This window comes from Geotrypetes seraphini, chromosome 8 (genome assembly GCF_902459505.1).
Source record: "Geotrypetes seraphini chromosome 8, aGeoSer1.1, whole genome shotgun sequence".
NCBI classification, from domain to species: Eukaryota; Metazoa; Chordata; class Amphibia; order Gymnophiona; family Dermophiidae; genus Geotrypetes; species Geotrypetes seraphini.
In genome coordinates this window covers 51,131,574-51,155,005 of record NC_047091.1, presented here as the reverse complement: position 1 = coordinate 51,155,005, position 23,432 = coordinate 51,131,574, and the positions used below count along the sequence as shown (strand labels likewise).

Here is a 23,432-nt window from a genome sequence, read left to right as displayed (position 1 = left end):
ATTGCCCTCCCAACAGGACTCAGCTACCTCTACTCCTCTCCGAAGCTCGAGACCTGCTTCGCCTGAGAGCAGTGGAGAAGGTCCCCCCCGACCAACGGGGGAAGGGCTTCTACTCCCGTTACTTTCTGGTACCGAAAAAAACGGGAGACCTACGCCCAATACTAGACTTGAGACGCCTCAACAAATTCCTGGTACGGGAAAAGTTTCGGATGCTCTCACTACCAACACTCTACCCCCTGATCGACGAGGGCGACTGGCTCTGCTCCCTCGATCTCAAGGAGGCGTACACACATGTCCCAGTGCACCCCGCTCACCGCAAGTTTTTGCGTTTCCAAGTAGGGGACTGGCACCTACAATACCGAGTCCTCCCCTTCGGACTAGCATCATCACCTCGGGTCTTCACCAAGTGCCTCGTGGTGGTAGCAGCAACCTTACGCTCCCAGGGCCTCCAGGTATTCCCCTACCTGGACGACTGGCTAATCAAAGCCCCGTCCAAAGAAGGGGCTATCTCAGCGACCCAACAGACTATTACCTATCTACAAAGTCTGGGGTTCGAAATAAACTTCCCAAAATCTCAACTACGCCCCTCGCAATCCCTACAGTTCATCGGGGCCACGCTGGACACGGTTCGCCTCCGTTCCTTCCTCCCCCCTCCGCGCCTGGAGGCGTTAGTAAGTCTGAGCCGAAGGATCTCTCGGCTGACCTCAGTATCAGCCCGACAGATGATGATCCTCCTGGGCCACATGGCCTCCACCGTCCATGTCACACCCTTCGCCCGCCTCCATCTGAGAATCCCTCAATGGACCCTGGCGTCTCAATGGCGTCAAGACCGGGACCCGATCGACCGCTCCGTGACAGTGACTCCTTCATTGCAACGATCGCTCCGCTGGTGGGCCGACTCTTCAAATCTTTCCAAAGGTTTGCTCTTCCTCACCCCACCCCACAGCAAGGTACTCACCACGGACTCGTCGGAGTACGCTTGGGGAGCCCATCTGGACGGCCTGCGCACCCAAGGAATGTGGTCAGCACAAGACCGCCGCTGCCACATCAACGTGCTAGAACTTCGGACCATCTACCTCGCAGCAGTAGCCTTCCAACATCTGCTCCGCGACCGAGTGGTTCTCATCCGAACCGACAACCAAGTAGCGATGTACTACGTAAACAAACAAGGGGGCACAGGGTCTTGGCCCCTTTGCCGGGAAGCCCTGCGCCTCTGGAAATGGGCAATCTCCAACAACACCTTCCTTCGGGCGGTGTACATACAAGGAGAACAAAACTGCCTGGCGGACAGACTCAGCCGCCTCCTCCAGCCACACGAGTGGTCACTACACTCTCAGGCCCTACGAGGAGTGTTCGAACGGTGGGGGACGCCTCAAATAGACCTGTTCGCGTCCCCTCACAATCACAAGCTGCCTCTCTTCTGCTCCCGGATATACTCCCCGGACCGGCTCGAGGCCGACGCCTTCCTCCTCGATTGGGAGGGAAGGTTCCTGTACGCGTTCCCGCCGTTCCCTCTGATACTGTGGACGCTTGTCCACCTGAAAACAGTACAAGCCACCCTGATCCTGATTGCCCCTCGCTGGCCACGCCAGCCGTGGTTTTCCCTTCTACTTCAACTCAGTGTCAGAGATCCACTGCCTCTGCCTCTGTTTCCCTCTCTACTGTCACAGGGTCAGGGTTCACTGTTACATCCCAATCTTCAATCTCTTCATCTGAATGCTTGGTTTCTCTCCCCCTGACTGCTCTCCCCGTGTCTCAATCAGTCAAGGAGATATTGGAGGCCTCCAGAAAAACCTCGACGAGAACCTGCTACTCCCAAAAGTGGACCAGATTCTCAACCTGGTGCTCCTCCCACAGCCAGGACCCGGTGTCGGTCCCCGTCCCCCTGGTCCTTGACTATCTACTTCAACTATCTCATTCCGGCCTAAAGACCAACTCCATTCGAGTACACCTCAGTGCGATTGCGGCCTTTCATCAGCCCCTGGAAGGGAAAGCCCTCTCGCTCCATCCCTTAGTCACTCGCTTCATGAAGGGCCTGCTGAACGTCCACCCCCCTCTCAAACCTCCCCCGGTGGTTTGGGACCTTAACGTGGTTCTGGCTCAACTAATGAAACCCCCATTTGAGCCCCTAGACAAATGCCATCCAAAATTCCTCACTTGGAAGGTAATTTTCCTACTTGCACTCACGTCCGCACGGCGGGTTAGTGAGCTACAAGCCCTGGTAGCGGACCCACCCTTCACGGTATTCCATCACGACAAGGTGGTACTCCGCACCCATCCAAAGTTCCTACCTAAAGTAGTGTCTGATTTTCATCTCAATCAGTCCATTGTCTTACCTGTGTTTTTTCCCAAGCCCCACTCTCACCCCGGAGAAGTGGCGCTCCACACTCTTGACTGCAAAAGAGCGTTGGCCTTTTACCTCCAACGCACTCAGCCACACCGGAAAGTCCCACAACTGTTTTTGTCCTTCGACCCAAACCGGTTAGGCCACCCAGTTTCCAAACGCACCTTGTCCAACTGGTTGGCCGATTGCATCTCCTTTTGCTACGCTCAGGCTGGTCTCGCGCTGCATGGTCGAGTAACGGGACACAAAGTCCGAGCGATGGCAGCCTCCGTAGCCTTCCTCAGGTCAACACCTATTGAGGAAATCTGCAAGGCTGCCACATGGTCTTCGGTTCATACCTTCACCTCCCACTACTGTCTGGACTCTCTGTCCAGAAGCGATGGCCGGTTCGGCCAATCGGTGTTGCGAAATCTATTTGCTTAAATTGCCAACTTCCCTCCATCCCTCTTCAGTAAGCTTGGAGGTCACCCACATGTGAGAATATCATGCCTGCTTGTCCTGGGATAAAGCACAGTTACTTACCGTAACAGGTGTTATCCAGGGACAGCAGGCATATATTCTCACAACCCACCCACCTCCCCGAGGTTGGCTTCTTGGCTAGTTAAGTGAACTGGAGACCACGAGGGGATGCACCCCCTAGTGGAGCAGGAAGGCACGCATGCGTGGAGCAGCAGAGCAAACTTAAATCTTCAATCAAGTTTGCTTGAAAATGCTTCCGCATCGGGGCTCCGTAGATGACGTCACCCACATGTGAGAATATATGCCTGCTGTCCCTGGATAACACCTGTTACGGTAAGTAACTGTGCTTTTTGGCTGTAGTATTACCTTCATTATAGTTTTATATTATATTCTTTTAAATCTTTGTTAACCGGCTCGAGTCCTTGCTGGAATGATCTGGTATATAAGATGGAAATTAGATTAGATTAGACTGTGCAGTCCCATCTACAATCAGTCTGTTCTCAGTCTCTAGCAGGTGGAGGTGGTAAGCCTGTGCAGTCTTTCCATGGTTTAGTGTAGGGGCTGTTGGATTTGTTTAGTGGCCTTCTTGTCCCTGTTTGTGTGTCGGATTGAGCTTGGGGGACCCTTTCAGGGATCCATCCGATCTCAGAGGTGACACACTCGACTGGTCGAGTCCCTCTCCACATTTCCCCCAAATTTTTACTTTAGAGATGCCTCAGCTGTAAGCCTTACTACTGTTTAGGCAAGGCGTAGCTTTGAGATCCAGTGAAGTTTGCTCACTTTAATTAAAGTTGTTAAAAAAAAAAATTTCCTGAGGCAGTGCCAGTCTGAAGGGAAGTGTTTTATTGACTTTAATTGAATTTTATTGTTAACCCGCACTTTTGTTTTGTCTCCTAGCGGTTTTTGCAATGAGCACTTTTAAAAAGTGCTCATTGTGATCTAGGCATGCGGTTGATGCAGCTGGTGTGTGCACAAAGTGCGCCGGTTGCAGCGAAGGGGAATCCTCATTGGCGTCGGGAAGCAGGGTCACTGCTCATTAGTTGCAAGCAGTGTGGAAGCCCGGGCTTCACCTACCGCCCACACAGGGATTTCCCCAGGTTTTCCTTACCGCCAATAGTGCTGAGGACTTCCTTTTCACTACATCAGCTGCTGCCGGCTTGCCTGTTTTAGCAGCTGGGTCTGTACAGGCCTCTTTTCCGCTGCAGACCTCAGGAGTTTTTATCCCAGGACAAGCAGGCAGCATATTCTCACGTATGGGTGACGTCACTGACAGAGCCCCGGTGCGGACAACTGTAAAAGTGCATCGCCACTTTAAGATCTTAGAAAGTTTGCGATAGCCCGAACCGCGCATGCATGAGTGCCTTCCCGCCTGACGTAGGATGCGCGGTCACTCAATTTTTTTAGTTTCCGCGAAGCTAAGCATTTGCGTTTTCAACAGCTGTTGAAAAAAATTTTCATTTCGCTGCCTTCTCGCTCTCGCAGTTTCTTACTGTTCAGTCAGTTTTCTATTCTTTTATTTTTCTTCTTTCGTTTTATTAAAAAAAAAACCTCAAGAGATTATATATTCTTTGTTTTTTCTTTTGCTGTTGTGGGCTTCAGTTTGGCAGGCCTTTATGGATCGCCCTAGCATTCATTTTAACTATGGCTGTCTTACCATTCCTGGCCCTTCCGCTGATAATTCTCAATATGGGCATTTGCTGTGCTCGGGCACTTGTGGTCACCGCCATCCATCGTTGCTTCTCGCATTGTCAGGCCCTCGACCTTGCAGATTTTTGCTTCCTCTGCCTTTTTTTCAGCAGCGCATTTCCACTCCACTTCAACAGCAGCTCCTGTTCCGCGCCGTCAGGAATCCAATGTCCACAGCTTTTCCGACACCGGGCCGTACTAATCAAGCCCGCACCAACATCAACGCCAAGAGTGGATCTCCATATGCTGTCTGCGGTGTCGCACCTCCAGTGGGTAAGTTGGCTGCCTAACTTTTCCCTGCTCTCTCTGGGCTTCAGGTCATAGTAGCAGTGAATCTAATACTGCTGACCTCTAACAGCCATACCTATTGCTCCATTTTGGTTTCGATGAGTGCCTTGATACTGGCATTCTCATTTCTGGAGCTTCAAGTGGCTCCCTCGGCGTTGGCTCCTGCCCAATATCCCCCTGTCTTTGTCCAAGCAGCTGCGGGTTTTGTGGGACAAGGATTTTTTCTTTGCGGTCATGTTTTCACCTGATGAGGACTTGGACCGTTTTGGGGCTCCCCAAGATCCTCTCGGGAGGGGGGGGGGGGTAGTGAATGAGGCAGACACAGACCCCGCCCTGTTTTGTTGTTTTTGTGTATTTTTTCTCGAAGAGTACGTTTTTTTTCTGTGGTATCTTTTTGCCTAAGTTGTTGGGGGAGTTCAATAAGAGCAGCGGCGTTTGGTTCGTCTGGCGAGCTAGGGGATGTTTTTGAAGGTTCTTATTCTTATCAATATCCAATAGTGTTTTGCCCTGTCCATTTGGGACAATTTCTTGATGATCTCCTTCTGGGAATGCTGTTAGTGTTTCTAGTTCACAGTTAAGTTCTTAGTTTTGCTTGGCTATTCGTTAGACTGATTGTAGATGGGACTGCACAGCCCACTTATACTACAGGAACGTAAACCCATCCATTGCTGCGTTGGTCTGGAGGGACAAAAAAAGAAAATTAGCAGGTAAGAACTTTATTTCTCCTTTAGTTTCAGTACTTGTATTAATAAAAGTGATGCTAAAGAAGCTATTTAGACTCTGCTGGGATAATGTTTGATTGTGCAGCTCTAAGGAGGGGCTAGTTAGTGGTTACAATGACAGAATGGCTTCTAAAACGTTCAGAAATGTTGATGGTTATATTATGAATAAACTTGTGAAAAATAAAAAGCTTCCAAGGTATGCTGTTTAAGGTGAACCAGGCAATGCAAAAAGAAACCAGTTGTATGTTATTTCCCCTTTAAATCAAGAAAGGCTTTTTTTGTTGCATTAAAGGGTAAGTGATATTATGAAGGCAATCCAGTGTCTGTTGCATTTTACACCCTTATCTTGTGCTGCTTGTTTTCTGACCTAGGTGCGAGCAGTGACCCGGGAATGGTGCGTATCATTTGTGGCCACTATAACTGGATTGCGGTGGCATATGCACAGTTTATTGTCTGTTACAGGTACAGTACACATGCTTTCTAGACACTTTTTGAATGGTAAATAATGGCACATTCTAGTGCAACAGGAATATCAGTCTTGACCAACAGGTATTTACCCTTCTTTACTGAAAAAATCTGTAAAGAGCCTAATTTACATATTCTTCAGTGCCTCCTCCTCTCACTCTGACCTGTGCTAGATTTCCCCAGTCTTGCTCTCCACAGTGAAGTTGTAGGAGCTTCTCTGTTCTGCTTGCATTTATTTTCTTTATTATTCTGTTTTTTTCTCCCTTAAACGAGGCTTTAGGTGCTACAGAGGGTCTGTTTCACCAAGACACCTCTGGCTGTGAGAAGATAGACACGAAGACATCTGTCTCCATCCTCATACTCTCCCTATGAGTTCTGTCTCTGTCCCATCTCTGCAAGCTCTGTCTTTATCTGCACAAGCCTCGAACACTTTAAAATCGTAAATGTTTGAGGCTTGTATAGATGAGGACAGAACCTACAGGGATAGGACAGAGACAGAATTTGTAGAGTTGGGACGGGGATCGATATAGATCCTATGGGGATAAATTTGTCCCCATGTCATTCTCTAGTTCTGTAACTGCAGCCACATGCTTTGCATTGATCCCTTCATGGCCGGTCTGCATTAACAGTCCGGAAGTTTAGGGACGGTTCCCTTGGGAGCAAGCTCGCTCCAGTGGGTGTTTACAGTGGGCTTGAGCAACGTGGCCCTGTTTTGATCTCTTCCTCAAGAAACCCGAAATTGAATTGACTATGTCACTTGAGACAGAGACTATGAATGACTGCTATTCATAGTCTCAAGTGACAGAATCAACTCTATTTTGGGTTCCCTGAGGAAGAGATTGAAACGGGGCCACGTCAGGTCCACCCTCCCTCCCCCTCAAACTATTTTTGAGATAAGTGGCAAACTTTTATATACTGTCTGCATACATCTCTTGGTCATGCTGTACTCTTGAAGAGGAAAATTCTATATAAAAATATAAAATGCATAAGTCATATGCAATTATTGGAGGGTGAGCTCTGCGATGTGAAGGTAAATTGTTCTTGTATTGGCAAAGTTATTTTTGAAACTGTTTGTATATGAAGAAGACTTATGTATATTTTGGTGGACAAACCCTAGCAGGCACCAACCTGGGCAGTGCTTCACTCCTGAATTCATACATATGATTTATGAAACTTTTTTAAGCTACAGAAGCCAGCCTAGCCCCTCAGGGGTCTCAACAAGAGTGGCGCCTAGGTTTCTTCTTGTATAGGGCACAAGGTCACCTAGTCTAAACCATGCTCAAGTGTTAGGGACCCAGGCGGTGCAGGATTCAGATGAAGATGGTTCAGAGTGCATGCCAGTGTTTTCTCAGTCAGTGTCCTCCATGCTTGGAGATTCAGCATCTCAGCTATCAGATGGCAGCCCTGGATCTTGAAGAGGACCCAATGATGCACAGGCTGCAAGCCATCTGCTCTGCAGGGAATCATTACAAGATCCATCCAGGAATTTAAAGTTGAGCCACCCCAGACCTCTGCAATACAGTGCTCTCATGAGCAGCACAAAGATGCAGGCAACATGCTTTCCCTTGCATCCAGACATTACCAAGATATTAACTGACCACTGGGAGGTCCCTGAGGGGGCTTCTGAGAGTAGCCAAGTCTATGACAAAGCTCTACCTGATGTTCTAGCAGCTGTTTAATACTCCAAAGGTAGATTTCCTAGAGGTGCAAGTTACTAAACGTACATCCCATCCCAGTGAAGATGGAGTGCTTCTGAAGGACTCCCAGGACTGCAGACTGGACGTTGTCATTAAGAGACAATTTAAGGCCGCAGCGCTAGACTTAAAAATGGCATCAGCGGTGTCATTTGTTGCCAAGCATGCCATTCAAAGTTTATTCAGGTGGAAGACCCAGACAACAGCAGTGACCCCCAGTTCTTTCTGGCAGGGGTTGATTGTGTAGCAGATGCACTGTATGACTTTTTAAGGGTCTTGCATACACCATTTCTACCTAAAGAACACTCTGGATCAGGCAATGGGAGGGAGATTCAGCCTTTAAGGCGATGTTGATTAATCTCCCCTTTAAAGAGCAATTGCTGTTTGGCAAGGGTCTCAACGATCTGATGGCCAATGTGGTGGATTGTAAGCCAAAGTCCTTACCAAACAGCAGACCATGGGCCCCACAAGGATCCAGTTGGGGAAATTTTTATGGCTCAAGATGTGAGATGATGTGGTATATAAACTTAAGGTTTAGTTTAGATTAGTTTAGTTTTCAACAGTACATCGGCTTCCCAGAGACCATTCCAAGGCTTGAGACAGAAGTTTGGGAGCACCAGGCGTCCAGATCCTACTCCACTGTAGCCCCCAAAAAGCAGCAATGATGCCAGGCCTGTAGCTACCCTCCCCCTTGAGTGTGGGGGGGGTTAGGCTGGTGGTGTTTTTGCATGCGCGAATGCAGATCTCTGGGTGCTGGACTTCATTTGTGAGGGTATAAGCTAGAATTCCTTCGACCCCCTTCCGGATCTCTTTGTAAATTCTCTTGTGAGAAAGCCAGTCAAAGCAGCCAGATTTCTGGCAACGGTACAGAGACTCGAAGATCTAGGTGCTATAGAGGCAGTACCGGAAGGCGAATGGGGCTCAGGCAGATATTCAACATATTTTATTGTGCCCTAAAGAGACTCGTATGACTAGAGACCGATTTTGGATTTGAAGTCAGTAAGTGCAACCCTCAAGATCCCTTGCTTCCATAGTCAGTTCATTTGTAGTGCCGGGGGAATTTCTTGCCTCCCCAGGTCTGACGGAGCCTTATTCTCAACTTCTCAGCTCACAGAAAGTTTTTGAGATTCCATTTACTAGATGTCTTCCTCAGTTCTCTGCTCTTCCGATTGGACTGCTATAGCACTACACACCTTCACCAAGATGGTCTTGGTAGCGGTGCACCTCGGCAAGGTGGGGATACAGATACACCCTTACCTGGATGAAGGGCACCATCTGAGGCAGCTTCTGTTTGTGATTCCGCCTGTAATAGGATAAGTCCTGTGAAGGATAAGGACCCATAAGGGGCGAATAATTCTGGTTGCCCTAGTTAGGGTGGCCATGTTACATAGACCTGATGCATCTACAGAGGGGTTAGGGGTGCAGGCTTCCCCGTTATCCGGGACTCCCTTTTGCAAGGCCTAGTTGTCCTGGAGGATCCAGACCACTTTGGTCTTTCGGCTTGACTCTTGAGTGCGAAGTCTTAATGCGCAAAGGCTATTCGGACTCTGTGATAACCACCCTGCTAAGTCCACTTTGGCAGCCTATACGAAGGCTTGGAAGTGTTTCCACAGCTGGTGAAGTCAGAGACACACAAATTTCTTTATTTTTCTTATTTTTTTCTTATATACTGCCCTACCAGTAGTTCTGGGCAGTTTACAACAAGAAAAACTGAAACATTTCAGTGAAGAAATACAATTCAGTAAAATACTTATACCTATTTAAAATACATCATCACTAATATACTGTTAAAAGTTAATATACAAATTTGTTGAATAAAAGTTTTCAATAGTTTCCTAAATTTGAAGTAAGATCGAGATTGAACAATCAAAGGACATATCCAGGAGTTCATCTTCCTTGCTTTAAATGCTAATGTTCTATCCAGGGAGTTTTTATAACGACACACCTTTGAAGAGGGAAGGTGAACATACCAGAGTTTCTTGTATATTTATTTGACTTAAATAATTTCAAATGAGAAACCAAATAAAAAGGTAATAAACCGAAAAGTGCCTTAAAACAGATGCACCCCAATTTTTTTTTTTTTATATTCTTTATTCATTTTAAAACTTACAAGTGTACAAAAGAACAACATGAAAGACATTCATACAACACTTGAAATTCTTTCAATAATATCATAAATATATAAATTAATTAATTTCCCTCCCCCTATCCACCATTTTTTTTTTAATATCTTTATTCTTTTTTACATTATGCAAACAAGTGTACAATAAATCAAGTCATATTATACATTCTTCACTTGTATCTCTACAATCATTTTATACCACATATTATTTCCCTCCCCTCCCTTTCCGAGTATTACCGTACCCATCTCAATTTTATAAAACCTACCCATCCACCCTCCCACCCTATACAAACTAAATGGGGATGAATACAATTATTTATTATAGTAATCAATTAATGGTCCCCACACCTCTTTAAATTTCTTATAATAACCTCTCTTAATCGCCAATGTTTTTTCCATTTCATACACCTGACACACCGAACTCCACCAAAAACAGTAATTCAATCCTCTATAGTCTTTCCAGTTATGTGTTATTTGTTGGATGGCAACTCCTGTTAAAATCATTAACAATTTATTATTATTTGATGAAATTTGACTTTTGGCCCTCATAGACATTCCAAACAAAACTGTGTCATATGATAAGGCCACAGGATTCTCTAACATATAATTTATTTGACCCCAGATCAATTTCCAAAAATTATTAATAAGAGGACAATAAAATAATAAATGATCTAGGGTTCCAGCCTCAAGATGACAATGCCAACATCTATTAGACTTAGAGCAATCCAATTTTTGTAAACGAACAGGGGTCCAGAGTGCTCTATGCAACAGGAAAAACCACGTTTGCCTCATAGACGCAGACAATGTACATCTTATCCTCCAAGACCAAATACGTGGCCATTGAGATGCATTAATTTGATGCTTAATCTCAATGCTCCAAATATCTCTAAGTACAGTCCTTGTTTTTTTATTTAAATAGCCAGATAATGTTTTATACCACTGCGCGGCCTGGTGACCCATAAAATCTGCCTGGAAGCATAAGAATTCTAGAGTAAAATGAGTATTTAAAGACTTCCATTCAGGGAACCCTGCTTCAATTGCAACCACTTATAACTTTGTTTTTTATTAAGGCCAAATTTATGTTGCAATTGTGAAAACTCCAGCAATTTACCATCATTAATAACATCATTTAAAGTACGTATTCCTGCTTCAATCCAATCCTTCCAGACAATCATAAAACCGCCTATTTGTATCTTGGAATTCAGCCATATATTTTGACAAGCAGATTTTTGAATAGTAATAGGAGTTAAGTTGTTAACATACTTTGTGTCCATGTGTCCATTAATATCCTATTACTTTTCCTTATTCTAGGCATTTTAATACTAAGCAAATGACGAAGCCTAATAGGAGACATGAGCTGTCACTCCAACCATAACCAATCTGGAAGCTTCTCCATGAGTTCTGGGAGGACCCAATACATACCTTGGCGCAAGATATAGGATTGATGAAACCTATAAAAATTTGGAAAATTTACCCCTCCCTCCTCAATTGGTTTTTGTAAAGTCACTAGAGCAATTCTTACAGCTTTACCCAGCCAAATAAATTTACTAAGAATATTGTTTAACTTTTTGTAAAAAGACCCCTGAAAAAAAAACTGGTATCATTCCCATTTGATAACAAACCACAGGCAATATCATCATTTTGACAGTTTGAACTCTTCCCCACCAAGATAAATGCAAAGGATTCCATTGCTCACATAACTCTGTTACTTTTTACAATAAACTTTTTTCATTCATTATAATTGTCTCATCAAGCGTGTTTTTTATCCATATACCTAAGTATTTTATTCCTTCTTCTTCCCATATAAAAGGGAATGAGTCAAATAATCCTTTTGTGCAATGCACATTCAAAGGAAGAACTTCTGATTTATAGTCCAATTTATTTTATATCCTGAAAACTTTCCAAATCTTTCAATCAAAACCAATAAATTTAGAATGGTTGTTTCAGGATTCCTCAAGTGAAGTAATATATCGTCTGCATATGCAGAAACCTTATATTCTTTATCCTTATGCAGTATACCCTGTATCTCCTCCTCCTGCTGAATAGCTAATAATAAGGGTTCAAGCACTATATCAAAAAGTAAAGGAGATAGAGGACATCCCTGTCTAACTCCCCTTTGCAATTTAAAACAATCAGAAAAATTATTATTGATATATAATCTAGCAACGGGAGAGCTATACAGAGTTTTAATCATTTGTATGAATCCCGAACCAATACCAAACCAATCCATGGCCTGATACATAAATGTCCATTCCACACGATCAAAAGCTTTCTCTGCATCCAAAGACACAGAAAAAGCCGGATCTCCAATTTCTTTTGTTAAATATAACATTTGCAATGCCAATCTGGTATACCAACTATGTGAGGAAGAGCTTTTACCAAACGTGTAGCCAAAAGTTTGGCTAATAATTTACCATCTACATTTATCAACGAAATAGGCCTGTAATTTGAAACCAACGTGGGATCTTTATTTGGCTTCGGCAAAACAATAGTTAATGATTCTGCCATAGTGCCTGATATACAACCTTTCTTTAGTTGATTCTGATATAAATTTAATAAATGAGGTAAAAGAGTATTTTGAAATGCTTTATAAAACTCTACCGTAAAACCATCACCACCTGGAGTGGTCCCCACTCTAAGAGACTTCAATGCTGTTTGTAATTCTTGTAAAGATATTGGATTTTCCAAACTTCTTTTTATATGATCAGGAATCTTCGGACTTTCAATATTATTTAAAAACTCTATACCATCTTTTTCTTTATTTAAATAAGACTCAGAAGAATACAGGTTTTTATAATAATTTAAAAACTGTTTTAAAATAGGACCAATCTGAAAATGAATTTCACCTTTTTCATCTTTTATTGCATTCAATTTCATCTTTCTTTTTTTCACTTTAAGATAATTAGCCAATAGTCTTCCCGCCTTATTTGAACTACCATAATACAAAGCTTGCTGACACATAATATTTTTTTAGCCAAATTAGAAGAAATCTCATTATATTTATATTTTGCTTTTAATAAATTTTGCAACGTAGAATTCTCCCACTTATTAATCAATTTTAATTCTAAATTTTTTATTTCTTGTTCCAGTTCCGTAAATTGCTTATTTAATTGTTTTTTAGAATAGGCTGAAAATGATATAATTTGCCCTCTCATCGTTGCCTTAAAAGCATCCCATATTATTTCTGTAGACACTTCCTCTGTAATATTATTTTGAAAATATTCATCTATTTTTGATTGAAATTCTTCACAAAATTTTGGATAAGCAAGCAATGCATTATTAAATCTCCATACAGGCCTAACATTATCCGGGTCCTTAAAATTTAAAGAAATCCACACTCCTCCATGGTCTGATAAAATTATTGGTTCTATAGAGGCTTGTGTAACATCTTGTATTAGCCCATCAGAAACAAGAATATAATCAATTCTAGAAAATGATTTATGAACATGTGAGTAAAACGAAAAATCTCGATCATTAAAATGAAGAATTCTCCATATATCTTTTAAATTACAAGAATTTATAAAATTATCCAACCTTAAAGATTTTTAAATTTTACTAGGTTTTTTATCCAATAAAGGGTCCACAACAGCATTAAAATCTCCTGCCACTATCAAATTATTAGCAGCCAGTGGTAAAATTATTGGTTGTAGAGTTTTAAAATATTCAATTTGATTCGAATTAGGTACGTACACATTAAATAGCGCCACAGTATTATCGCCCATACTCATGTTCACATGCACCCATTTTCCTAATTTATCTACTTTCACCATACTAAAACCTGCTGAACATTTTTTATTTATTAAAATTGCTACCCCAGCTTTTTTCCCCACCGCCGGTGCAAAAAAGCAATCCTTCACCCAATTACCAATTAGTTTTTTTGATTCATCTCCATTAAGGTGAGTCTCCTGTATGAAATAGACATCCGCATTCTGCTTTTTTTTAAATATAGCAGTACTTTTTTCCTTTTTATCGGGTGGTTGAGACCATTAACATTTATTGAAAAAATTTTTAGAGTCATATCAACTCAAAACAATAGTCCAAAATATTCCCCACATCAATATTATAACCTCTTTTCCCCTTTTTAAAATTATTATTAGACCCCATCCCCTCCCCATATTCTTAATCCCCTCCCGTCCCTCCCTTAAATTACTTGCCAACTTTGAAAAGCACACCTTGACTAGGCAATAGATAAACTCCCCACAAGCTATATTTATAATTTTAAACCATTAGCCAGATCATTATAATATTAAATGAAAATCACTTTATCAAACAAGACTTCTTCATCAAGGATTACCTCCCCTTTTTTTTTTTTTTCATCCTTTCCCCCCATCCCTCATGAACCATCCCTTCTCTACTCACTCATTACCATTAAGATATTATTAAAATAAATAAATAATCAAACCAAATTTTAAAATTACAATCCTCTAAACCACATCCATCTTTCAGGGCAGATTACACCACATACCTTCAAGTCAAATATCACATTTAAATATTATTAAATATACAATGAAAATCTTTCTTCCTAACTTTTCCTTTTCAAAAGGTCAATATATTCCCCCAAAACGACAAATTTTATCCATTTAACATATCCCTCCAAAATTCCATACCCATTTTAACACTAGCATATCTGCTACCCTTTTAATTTCCACTCCATTCATAACAGTCTCTTATATCATATGTCTTATATTATAACATTCAAACTTTCCTTACATCCTTCAATTTTTACCAAAACTTCTAATTTATTTATTTATTTTTACCCCCTCACATATCCACCATTATTTATATTAAGGTCAAACCAATTTTTAGCACAAGCAACAATATTATGACCCTTTTTGCATTAATAAAGTTGCAAATCCAAAACCATAGACAATACATAACAACAAACTTCCTCTTCTTGTAATGAGATGCTATATGTCCCATAAAGTCTCATTCCAAATGTCCTCTTGCTTGCAGATCCATATCAATTACTGTCTCCTCACTCTACTGTTTATATATTCTCAGTCCCATCTTTTGATCCACATAAAATCTCCTTCCCAATTGTTTTGCATAAAGATTTACAGTGGCCACAATTTCAAACTTGTGGTGCCAATCAAAGATCCTTCACATTCTACATACACAAGCCCTGTTCCTTTTTTTTTTTTTAAGGTCAGGCCAACTATATACCAGAACCATCTGTAAAAAATCCTTTGCTTTATTTATGGATTTTCCATTACAATGTCTTATTCCATATATCACAGCAGACTTCCCCTTTTATGCAAATAAAAATTGTAAGGCATACAAAGTCCCATTCTAACTCATCTTGCTTGCAGGTCCATTCTATTTAATGTCCTTTTGCTTGTAGTTTATACCTTCTCAGTACTATATAGAACTTATCTCCTTCAACCTGTTTTGCACAATCCTCCACCATTTCTCAGTCTGTCTGTTCAAACAGCAAGTCAGTACAATCCACCTATTTAACCTCTGTCCTTTAAAAGGTCTGTAGTATTGCATCTCTTATACTCTTGCAGGCTACATTCCATTTGCCTCATGACAAGATAGAATGTGGAATGTATTTGAAATCTAACTGCAGCCATGCCTTCAGAATCCCATTAACTTTTGAAACATATAAAATTCCAAACAAAAATAAACATTTCAACCAAAAAAACAAATACTTTCATCCAAATCTCCACTAAGTAGCCATTGGTGATTCACACTGCTCCAGAAACTCCTTAAGTTTTTCTGCAGAATCAAAATTCAAAGTTTTATTCTTATAGGTGACCCGCATAGTTGCCGGGTATATGAGCTCATATCTAGCTCCCAAACTTCTCAGCTGTGGTCTCAGGTCTAATAACTGCTTCCTCTTTTGTGCCGTTGCTCTGGCAAAGTCAGGAACGATGTAAATCTTTGAATCCTGACATTTTAAGTTTTTATTATCTTTAGCTAATTTAATTATTTCAGCTACCTGTTGATATCTAAGTAGCTTAAAGATCAGTGGACGTGGTCCTTTTTGGCTGTTTGATAATCTCGTTGGGACCCTGTGTGCACGTTCTATTTCCAACGGAAACTTGTTTTGCATCGGGAGCACCTTGGGCAAAAAATTAATCAAAAATCCAATAGGATCCGACTTTTCAATTCCCTCCGGGACCCCAAGCACCCTTAAATTGCTCCTTCGTTCCCTATTAGACAAATCTTCCAGCTCCCTTTTCAGTGCTTCAATTTCCTTACTATGTTCCTTGTGCTTCATACTTTCCTCCTCACACTTTTCCACTCTTTTTTCAATTTGATCCACTTTCAATTCCATCACTTGCAATTTATTAGATAAACATACCACCTCTTCTTTGACTTCTTTTATATTTTTAGCGCATTCCAATACTATTTCCTTTACCGCCTGAATTTCCTTCATTATGTTTTTATTTTCTACATCCTCCGGCGGCAACAGAACTGACAGCGGGGAAGCCGTATCAAGTTTCGATCGCTTCACGCTTCCTGAGCCACTCCCCGCCGCCAAATTTTTGTTTTGCTTTCCCGAAGCCATAATCCACCTCTACCTCACTTTTCAAAGTGAAACTTAAATTTTTTCCGGCTATATTCTCTGTCAATTAGCTTGTCTTCACGGAGCAACTCCACTACCCAGCCATTCTCGTCCGCTCCAAAGCCACGCCCCCCCTATCCACCATTTTGTTACCATTAAATATTCCATATATTTATTATAAACTCTTTATTAAATCAAATTTTTCCCCATCCTCTCCCCTCCCCCTATATGAAAGAAATACCATCAGAGAAAAACGATACCTATTCATTACAATATTTAACCAATGGCTCCCAGATCTTTATAAAATTATTATAACTACCTTTCTGTAAAGCAATTACTCTTTCTATCTTATAAATATGACATAAGGAATTCCACCAAAATGTATAATTAAGATTAGTATAATTTTTCCAATTATTAGTAATATGCTGATCAAAGTTTGTTGTTATATGCTGATATTTGATTTTTTTTTCTCATAGACATACCAAACAGAACAGTATCGTACGATAGTGCCACATGGTTTTCTAATAAACAATTTATTTGAGACCAAATTGAATTCCAAAAGTTCTTAAAGCAAGGACAATTAAAAATTAAATGGTCCAATGTCCCCGCTTCTAGATTAGTGCAGCATCTATTAGATTTAGAGCTATCCAACTTCTGCAAACGAACTGGGGTTCAAAAAGCTCTATGTAATAAAAAGAACCAAGTTTGTCTCATAGATGCCGACACTGTACATCTCATTCTCCAAGACCAAATGCGTGGCCATTGAGAAGCAGAAATTTGATGCTTAATCTCAATGCTCCAAATGTCTCTAAGACCAGTTTTCGTTTTTTTGTTAAGAAATCCAGATAATAATTTGTACCACTGCGCGGCTTGGTGTCCCAGGAAGTCTGCCTGGAAGCATAGGCACTCCAAACTATATTGATTATTAAGAGTTTTCCATTCAGGGAACCCCACCTGAATAGCCTGCTTCAACTGCAACCATTTAAAACTTTGTGTTTTATTAAGACCAAATCTACATTGCAATTGTGATGCACCCAAATTTAAAAATCACTCTGGTCTCGAATGGAAGCCAATTCAATTTGATATAAAAGGAACTTACATGGTCATATTTCTTCAGTCCAAAAATCAAACGAACAGCAGCATTTTGAACCAATCGCAGTCTTAATAATGTCTTTTTTGTTAACCCCAGATAAATGATGTTACAATAGTCTAGGGTGGACAATATAGTAGACTGAATCAATAGCCTAAAAGACACTGTATCAAAATATTTCTTAATAGTCCTTTGTCTTAGCCTTTTTCAGGAGGGGCTAGATAAAGGCCTTGCAGTAGGTTCAGTCAAGGTTCAAATAGCGTGTCTTTCCTTCTTTAGAGGGCAGACCAAACAGAGAACCTTGGCTTCTCATCCAGATATGCCCAGATTTTTAAATTGCTTGTTTTAACTAAGTCTCTTTCTTATTTATCTTGAGGTAGTCTCATAATACAAGTATCAACAGCAATCCTAAGCTTCACAGATTTTTAATTTAGACTTAAGAACCTCGGAGATACCACTCTGGATTCCTATTTATTCATTATACTAAGCTTTATGTGCCATCTCCTCATCGGTACTATGTAATTCAAAATTTGCAAAAGTGTGACTTTTTAAAATTTATTTATAATTTCAAATAATTACATACAGAATTGTACAAGAAATACTGAGTACATCTTTTTCAATTCATCATTAAACAAATGAATATGAAACAGAAACAAAAATAAAGAAGAAAATCTCTTGATATAGTCCACCTGTTAAGGGAGAAAAAGCTTTAAGAAACCTCCTTGTGGGAATCAAGGATTTAAAAACTAAATAAGTAATAAAGAAGAATAAATAAGCTCGAACATACATCATTCCTAACATAAAAGTGTGACTTTTAAACATTTCATTTAAAGATCAATAACACTTAGCTTTATACTGTGGTCTTGAAAGTCAGAGACAAAGCCAACATGTTTCACTTCCCACTTTTTCAAGGCTCATCTCCTTTAGTTCACCGACATCCATCTTGACACATTTTGCTTTAAGCTTTTATTTTGAATCCAGCTTTAGAAAATTTTGAGAAAGCTTTTAGATTTATTCAGAATATAATAACTTTAGTTAATAATTGGACATGTATTATTTTTTTAAGATTGAATAAACAGAAGACCAAGTTGGTTTGTTTTGGCAATCCAGAAGGTTTTATGGGGAAAAAATAGTATTGTCTACTGGCAAGATACTTCTAGTTGAGGATTTGGGGTATTATACTGGATTATGGTTTAACTTTTGAGAACTAAGTTAATTACGAGGAATTTTTTTCAATTACGTCAAATATGTGCAATACGTTCTATCCTTTCTACTAAAAGTTTTCAAACAATAGTTAGGGCAATTATTTTACCCCAGTTAGATTATTGTAATTCATTGTACTGTGGTATTAAACTGAAGTTGAAATATAGGTTACAATTGCTTCAGGACACAGGGGCACATCTAATATTCAAAGCTAAGAAATATGGACAGGTGACTCCATTTTTAAATCAATTGCATTGGTTGATGGTTGAGAAGAGAATAAATTTTAAAGTGGTTATATTGATGTATAAAATGTTACATGGTATTGGACCTGAAGGTTTATTAAGATAGTTATCCTTTCCAGTAAATAGGAGTGCTTCTCATTTCCAACATTCTTTGAAGCTCAGTTATTCGACAAGTAAATATATTTGTTTGACATCTTTGAGTAAATTACATTACATTAGTGATTTCTATTCCGCCAATACCTTGCGGTTCAAGGATTACATAAAAGTTTTCAATGTGTAGGAATCAACTTTTTGAATGATCTTTCTACTGAATTAAGGAAAGTTTCTTCATATTATATCCTTCAAAAATGTTTTTAAAACGCATTATTTTAATTGGCTTATTGTAAATTTGCTGAGAACTGTGATGTATTATTTTTAAATATTAGTAGTATCTTTTTAAAATATTGTTATCTGCTTAGAATCTGATTGAAGATTAGAGTGGATTATAAATGTTATATAGAATAAAAGCTGTGTTAAAACATCTAGGAGCCCTTTTACTAAAGCTTAGCATCCGTACTAAAGTGCCATGTGGCTCATAGGTATAAAATACGTAGGACATGCAGCATTTCATGTGTGCTAAGCTTTAGTAAAAGGGCCCTCTATAGTGATTTAGCAACTAACCCTCTTAGGGCAAATTCTATATATGGCACCAAAAAATCAGTGCTTGGTGCAATTCTATAAAAGGTCCACACACCTAATAGAATTGCACTAAGCACCAGTATATCGCATACATTTTAGGTGCACCCATAACATTTAGACATACCCAAGGAAAACCAGGCCTAAATGCCTGCACTTAACTTGTGCATGGATTGGGCGTATTCTGTAACAGTGCGCCTTATAGGAATGCCCACAATCTGCCCATGTTCCTCCCAAGCCATACCTGCTTTTCAGATTCATGCAAGTTTATTCAAGTTTATTAGGTTGTTTTTTAATATACCGCCTATCAAGGTTATCAAAGCTGTTTTACAATCGGGTACTCAAGCATTTCCCCTATCTGTCCCGGTGGGCTCACAATCTATCTATCGTGTAGCGAGATGCACTCGACAGACGCACAGCAATTTACAGAATACGCCGTCCAAAATTGTTTGCATAACTTTTAATTGGTGTCAATTATGAGGTGTTAATTGCCAGTTAGAGCTGATTAGGTCTATTAAACAATCAAGATGTGCATGCAGATTGGCTGTGCACACCGATTTGCACGGACAGTGTAAGGTGCCATATACAGAATTTGGGGGTAACCGTATTAACGTGCACTATTAATAGATCCCATGGCATAAAATGGGAGCTGTGGTAAAATAACACGCATTGACCACAGCAATGCATACTACAGCAGTAGTAGCATATATTAGTATCTCTATGGATTAGTATCTGATCAACTCTGGGCATTTGAGCAACTGCTAAAAACAGAAGTGGCTCCGAGTCTTTCTGTTCAGGAGGTTGAAGTTTGTTTAAATAGCAAAACAGTGGTGTTAAAGACATACAAGAGCCCAGGGCAGGGATCCCGAAGCCTCCATCAACTTGAGGCAGATTTTGGGGCCCGCTGTGGCATGGAAGTCCAGAACAGTTGCCCTGTTTGTCACCCTCTTAACGCCGGTTGTGAATGGAAGAATCTAAATAACTCAGTTATTATCCTGCAGATTGGTAAACAACCTCGGGCTATACCCAAGTCATTTAAACTGAATAACATCAAATCTTTTTTTCTTTTTTTTTTTTAATCTCTCTTTTGAATGACAGAATGAAAGAGACGTCTGGCTGGCAGCAGGTCTTCTGCAGTCCCCGCTTGGATTGGGTGATTGAACGGGTGGCTCTGAATGCCAAGGTCATAGGCGGCTCTTTAGGGGATAATGACAGAATGTTGGCTGTGGCCTCGTGTAGTGAGATCATCCTATGGGCCATCCAAGCTGATGGGAATGGCAGTGAAATTGGTAAGCCTAAGAAAGGTCTGATGATGTGAAGTTGGTGGGAAAAGGTTTAGTAACTTCTTGCTGATGGCTTTCCAGCTATCCTGAGGTGCTGGTGTTGTAGCTTGGGTCTCTAATACAGTTTGATTGGCTTTTGTCACTGAGCTAATGGGCATAGGACAGGGGAAAGTGTTGTGGCTCTTTATTGCCATAATAAGGGTAAGAACAGACTATTGGATTACTCAACAGAGAAAAGATATCGTGTTGAATATGTGCAGCCATGTAAACTGCTACAGCTAGTCTAAAAAGAATATCCTGTGCTGTCATCCCGTACTAAATTAATCAATTCTTTTTTAAGAACTTTTTATTGAATTTACCAACTTTTAAATGGCAAACGTAGCCCAACCCATTAACAATAAGCCCATTAAATTCTAAACAAGTCCCACCCCCTTTCCTTAACTCAGACTTCTCCTTCCTCTAACACCCATCCTATTACATCCCCCCTCCCTCTAAAAAGGAGCAGAGTAAACTCAAAACAGGAGGACTATTTCTTTAGTGCCACATAATTTCTCACTGAATAATTTAAGCACAGGCTCCCACTGATTCATAGGCCATCCGTTCCATTTCCATAACACAACCTGTCACCGACTGCCAGGAACCACTCTTCGCCTAATCAGTAGCTGTTGTCCAGCCAGTATTAATTTTTGCATAGGGCAACCTCTGTTCCATCTCCTGCTCCTGTAGGCAGTGGTATAGTAAAGGGAGGGGGAGGAGCAGACGCCGTCTTGGTGGGGGTATGGCACTTTCCGTCCCCCCCATGCCACATTCATGCCCTCTTTTCCCCATCATCCCGTACCTCTTTAAAAATCTTCGCCAATGTGAGCAACTATTCTAGCCTGCTGCTCGCGACAGCCTGGCTCCCTCTGAAATTACTTCCGGGTCATGGGGCCAGGAAATTACATCAGAGGGAACAACAGTGCGAACAGCAGGCTGGAAAAGCTACTCATGCAGGCGAAGATTTAGAAGTACGGAGGTGGGAAGGGAAGGGTGCCAGTGTGGCGGGGGAAACAAAAACAAACACATCTTCACATTGAAGCAAAATCTCACCTTGCCAGATTCTGAACAAAGCTGCTCACCTCCTACCAATATGAGGGGGTGCTGAAAAGTTTTCAGCCCAACCAACTTCCAAAATTCTGAGTTTTATATTGCCACTGTAGCTGAAAAGAGTGTTATTTATTTTGCAAAGTGTCAGTTTGCAAAATCGTAATGCTATGTTTTGACATTGGTTCAGATCACTGATTGAACCATGTCAACGAAAAGTGTGGAATTCCAAGCCTTCATGAAGATTATATTCCTGCAAAAGAAAATTTCAAAGGAAATCCATGAATGTATGATACAAACATTGAGTGACAAAATGCCCATCATACTCCACAGTGAAGGTGTGCAAACTTTCAGTGTGGAGATTTTGAGATCAAAGATGCAGCAAGGTCTGGGAGGCCTCAGACGGTGTCAACTGAAAATGTTGACCATGTCCATGACCTAATTTTGACGGATGGAGAATATTAGCTAAAACCATTTCTGAGGCACTACAGATATCCAGAGAATGTGTTGGGTATATATCCATGAGCAGGTGGGTGTGTAGTAGCTGTCAGTCAAGTGGATGCCCAAATGTTTGAATTCTGATGAAAAATGACATCAAGTGGACACTTCCAGGTTGATTTTGCAGCATTTTCAGTGAGCTGTGCCAACATTTTGGAGCGACTAGTTACTATTGATGAAACATAGTTACACCACTATGATCCTGAGACAAAACGGTCCATGCAGTGGCAGCACTGAGGTTCTCCAAGGCCAAAAGGTCAGCAGGAAAGGACATGGCCACAGTGTTATGGGTTCAGGAAGGTGTTGTAATGACTATCTTCCAAGGGGCCAAACAATTAATACAGAATACTAGTGTAACTTGCTGTGCTGTTTAAAAGAGGCACTAACAGAAAAAAATTAGAGGGAAGCTGCGGAAAGAAGTTCTCTTTTTGCAAGACAATGCACCTGCTCACAAGGCTGGCAAAACAATGGATGAAATTGGGGCTTCAATGCATAGACTATTCACCCTGCACACCAAATCTTGCTCCATTTGATTATTTTCTGTTTCCAATCCTTAAAAAGAGTTTGAAATGAAGACAATTTTCGAGTGATTCGGAGGTGATTGCAGTGGTGGAGCATTATTTCACTGACCAGACATCGGAGTATTTTTTGGAAGCGTTGAACTTAAGGGTGAATATGTGGAATAACTTGTAAGTTTCATGTCTCCACATCATTCCCTTCTGGTTTTTTTTTTTAAGGAGTTCTGGTTCGCTTCAATTCTTCGTAAATTTTTAAAAACCACTTTATTTGCTAAACATTTTGAAAATTAATTTTCCTGAAATTTAGCCTTCATTTCTTATGGTCTTTATCTGTTAAGTTAACTATTGTAAACCGAGTCGAGCTTTCTTAGAATGATGATTAGATTAGATTCCTGGTTGGACTGAGAACTAGAGAGTTGCGTGGGGACAGAAATCCCACCCGTCCCCTCCAAAATCCCACCCGTCCCCACGAGGAATCCCTCTGTCCCCGCGAGGAATCCCCTCCGTCCCCATCCATCCCCGTGAGGAATCCCCTCTGTCCCTGCCCGT

At 40.9% G+C, this 23,432-nt stretch overlaps 1 protein-coding gene across 1 annotated transcript in view; it reads left to right on the top strand.

Moving 5' to 3' along the window:
• The window catches only part of SHKBP1 (SH3KBP1 binding protein 1), a 99,371-nt gene that overhangs the window by 22,702 nt on the left and 53,237 nt on the right, over positions 1–23,432 (top strand). The window contains exons 8-9 of the mRNA XM_033956109.1: positions 5,871–5,961; positions 20,600–20,790. Coding sequence (XP_033812000.1) covers positions 5,871–5,961; positions 20,600–20,790 — 282 coding nt within the window. The remainder of the gene's footprint in view (positions 1–5,870; positions 5,962–20,599; positions 20,791–23,432) is intronic.